Source organism: Aricia agestis, chromosome 15, assembly GCF_905147365.1.
Source record: "Aricia agestis chromosome 15, ilAriAges1.1, whole genome shotgun sequence".
Lineage (NCBI taxonomy): Eukaryota > Metazoa > Arthropoda > Insecta > Lepidoptera > Lycaenidae > Aricia > Aricia agestis.
The window spans coordinates 3,054,562-3,058,471 of record NC_056420.1 but is presented as its reverse complement, the minus strand read 5'-3'; the positions used below and the strand labels follow the sequence as shown (position 1 = coordinate 3,058,471).

Sequence of the window (3,910 nt, the reverse complement as noted above, 5' to 3'; positions counted from 1 at the left end):
TTGCGGGCGTCATCTAGTGCGCAATAAAAAGGTTTTGCGGCGCATGCGCCAAAAACAGTTAAAAATGACGCCGACGAACACGACCATTATCTCTTTGTACTACATTAAAGTGAAAAAGCACGAATTTGGATTTGTAAATAAAATAAAAAGAAGTACATTTATATGCATTTCTGAGCCCTGAGGTAGGTACATAAAAAATTAAACCAGAGACAATAGTTATTTGACATGGCAACATTTTACACAGCTCTGCTGTCAGATAAATGACGTTTGACCATCGTTTGACATTTTTGACAATTGACATTTCAAATAAAATTTGTCTATTCCTTTTCCTGACAAAAAGTGTCTTGAGAGGTTGGTGTAATACAATTTATATCCATTTAAATCGTAAAATCGACTAAATATTTGAATGAAAATGGCTAGGATAACAATATAGAACCAGTGCCTCAGTGTTTGATGTGTATATTTCATGTCCAAGTGCTAAACATTGTTCGAAAACAATTATAACCTCAGTGTGTGATATCTTGTGACATAGCCGCTTTATTTTTCAGTAACAAACAATGGGTCGTTATTCTCGTGAGCCCGACAATCCAGCCAAGTCATGCAAGGCTCGCGGCTCAAATCTCCGTGTTCACTTCAAGGTAATTATCGATATGCCACAAATTATCCACATGGAATGTTTACATGTCTGGTGCTAACGTGAATTTTTCTTTCAGAACACATACGAGACAGCTATGGCTATTAGGAAACTGCCTCTGCGCCGTGCTGTACGTTACCTTAAGAATGTGACTGAGAAGAAGGAGTGCATTCCTTTCCGCCGCTTCAACGGTGGTGTAGGCCGGTGCGCCCAGGCCAAACAGTTCGGCACCACACAGGGACGTTGGCCCAAGAAGTCCGCAGAGTTCCTCCTGCATCTGTTGAGGAACGCCGAATCAAACGCTGACCTTAAAGGTTTAGATGTTGACCGACTTGTCATCGACCACATTCAGGTAAGACTATGATAATAATGCCAATAAGTTAGTGAAGAATAAGTTTTGGACCCTTGTTACAAGTGGTGGTTTTTGGTTAGAAACATGATAATCTTTAAATAACAATAAAGTGTTGTTATGAGCATAACTTTACATCACACAATCAAATGTGGTAACCTTGTAATAGCTTTAGGAATTGTTTAACTGAGCATACAAGTAAATGACAAGTTAATTTTAAAAGAAAAAGTTAATTTTAAAAGAGTCCTAAAGAAAGGATAATTATTATATTTTAGATTTTAGGCAAACTATTTGATTCTACATATGAAATGTATAGATTTGCTATAATGGCCTGTGTAAAATCCATACTTCCATACTAATATTATAAATGCGAAAGTGTGTCTGTCTGTTACCTCTTCATGCTCAAACCATTGAACGGAATTTGCTGAATTTTGGCATGGAGGAGATACTTTGAGACCCGAGAAAGGACATAGGATAGTTTTTATTCTGGAAAAATGTAGGTTTTTTTTTTTTTTTTATGAAATAAGGGGGCAAACGAGCAAACGGGTCATCTGATGGAAAGCAACTTCCGTCGCCCATGGACACTCGCAGCATCAGAAGAGCTGCAAGTGCATTGCCGGCATTTTAAGAGGGAATAGGGTAATAGGGGAGGGTAGGGAAGGGAATAGGGTAGGGGTTAGGGGATTGGGCCTCTGGTAAACTCACTCACTCGGCGAAACACAGTGCAAGCGCTGTTTCACATCGGTTTTCTGTGAGAATGTGGTATTTATCCGGTCGAGCCGGCCCATTCGTGCCGAAGCATGGCTCTCCCACGTATAAACGTCTCCCACGTATATTCCACGGTTCCCGTGCGATAAACGAATTTTGGCGCAACGGAGTTGCGGGCGTCATCTAGTTGACTATAATTTGTTTATTTTGGTAACAGTTTTTGAATTTCAATATAATATTACTTAGTTCTATAAAATATTATAATGTTGCCTTTTTGCTTGACAATTTGTGTTTTTATGTGCATTATTGTTTTCAAAAGGCAAATATAAATGTCTGTTTAAGTTTTCATTATTTTGTGTTTACTTTTGAACACGAGTACAAATTTTTACAGTACATACTAATATTATGGCTTATTTTATGTTATGGAGCTTGTTTCACAAACTGTCTACCTACCTGCTTAAGCATAACCTAATAACGAAAAGATTATCAAGAAGTTTCTTTGCTTTAATATAATATTGTGTTAATGCATTTTGATTCAATTTTAAACAGTAAACTAATCCTTGACCAAATTTTTGTGCCATTGTATGCCTTCATAGTACATGTTTGTTTAAAATTGGAGCAAAACTTTGTGTACAAAACTGGATGGTCCCCAAGGCCCATAATAAGTATTGTTAATACCTCGATCGTGGAAAGACCAGACACAATAGCTTATCTATTGTTATTACGGTCGCCGGTGACCGATTGGGACTTGATACATTATAATATATTTAGGTAAAATGAACTAAAAAGTATAAAGTTCCTGTTTAAATTATTGTGAAACAGGCTATAGAAGTTGTAAATTGATAATAAGGAGCACTCCCAAAAAATCTTTATTATTTTCAAAGCAATTTTTCAATTATTTCCTATTAATTTCCAGGTAAACAGAGCACCATGCCTGCGCAGACGCACATACCGTGCCCACGGTCGTATTAATCCCTACATGTCATCACCCTGCCACATCGAGGTCTGCCTCAGCGAACGCGAGGATGCCGTAGCTCGGGCAGCACCCACCGATGATGCACCAGCCAAGAAGAAGTTGTCGAAAAAGAAGCTGGCCCGTCAAAAGGAGAAGATGATGAGGGAATAGACTAAGGGTTAATAAATGACTTATCAACATACTTGATTTTTATTTAATAAGTATGTATGTTTATTTTGAGATAAGTTTAGTCTGAACTCTTAAGTTCTATGAAACAAGTCTCAGAATTTTACTGTAATGTCATAATTTCTAAAAGTAAAGTAGAATTTTGTAATTCTTTGCATGGTTTTGGCCATAGTTCAATGAACTTGATGACTTAGTCATTTTATCACATATGAGTTACAATTTTAGATCAATTTTAGTAAAGAGAATACTTTTTACTATGCACAAAATATAATTAATTGTGTTGATTTCAGAAAGGAGGTATTTGAATTTACTAAGTAGATTTAAAATGTGTTTTAAAACGTTGAATCATCTAGATTTCTAGAAGAACCAAGAGTAGCAGATAATAATAAAGTATGTAATGAAAACAGTGATGCTTATTTATGAAAGCAGGTTTTACTCCTTATTTTTATTAGTCGGTAGGTACTGTAGTAGTTCTTACATTGTTCTTATTCCAAGATATAATTCAAATTCACAGCTACCTACCTACAGTTAGGTATTAAAATATTGGTGCCTAGGTACTAGGTAGCATAAAAGAAAATGGTAACTTATAAATAAGCTTTTATTACAAAATAATGTTCTGTGCTTCCAGACACTTACGTCAATTCACAGATAATAATTCTGGGGACGATATTTACTTGCTATAGATTTCATTTTTGTTCTGTGTTCTGATCATTTCTATTTGGCAGTATAAAATTCCTTCTCTCCAACTGCTCTCTTAGATCAGTCAACTCCATTTCCAAAATATAATTTGACTGCGCCAAACTTACAGCATTGGTTCTGGCTGCGTCTCGTTTTTTTCTTGCTATGTCAATTAAACATTTTAGTTCTTCATTTTCATTTAGCAACTTTTGTATTTTGCTTTTATATGCCTTATCCATTTTTAGATCTTGAATTTATAGCTTCTTTCTTAAGTTTTCTATTTCTTGTCGCAGTTTTGTGTTTACCTTCGATAGTTTAATAGCTCTTGTCATTTCTAGGTGCTGTTTATCGGTGGCATTCAGTAAAATATTTTTTAAATGCCGATTTTCTTTTTCTAATG

General features: G+C 35.7%; 1 protein-coding gene across 1 annotated transcript; it reads left to right on the top strand.

The window, feature by feature from the left end:
• The first annotated feature begins 285 nt into the window (after window positions 1-285).
• Window positions 286-2,846, top strand: LOC121734249 (60S ribosomal protein L17). The gene is made up of 4 exons (XM_042124729.1): window positions 286-351; window positions 549-638; window positions 714-986; window positions 2,608-2,846. Exons 2-4 carry the CDS (start codon window positions 558-560, stop codon window positions 2,815-2,817), a joined length of 564 nt encoding a protein of 187 aa, XP_041980663.1. The 5' UTR covers window positions 286-351; window positions 549-557; the 3' UTR covers window positions 2,818-2,846.
• The last annotated feature ends 1,064 nt before the right edge of the window (window positions 2,847-3,910 follow it).

What these genes read in the sequence shown, in the direction of transcription:
- LOC121734249 (XM_042124729.1), top strand. Translation starts at nt 558, where the DNA reads ATGGGTCGTTATTCTCGTGAGCCCGACAATCCAGCCAAGTCATGCAAG. An exon ending in ATCTCCGTGTTCACTTCAAG is followed by an intron (nt 639 to 713) that starts GTAATTATCGAT and finishes TTTTTCTTTCAG; the next exon opens with AACACATACGAGACAGCTAT. An exon ending in TTGTCATCGACCACATTCAG is followed by an intron (nt 987 to 2,607) that starts GTAAGACTATGA and finishes ATTAATTTCCAG; the next exon opens with GTAAACAGAGCACCATGCCT.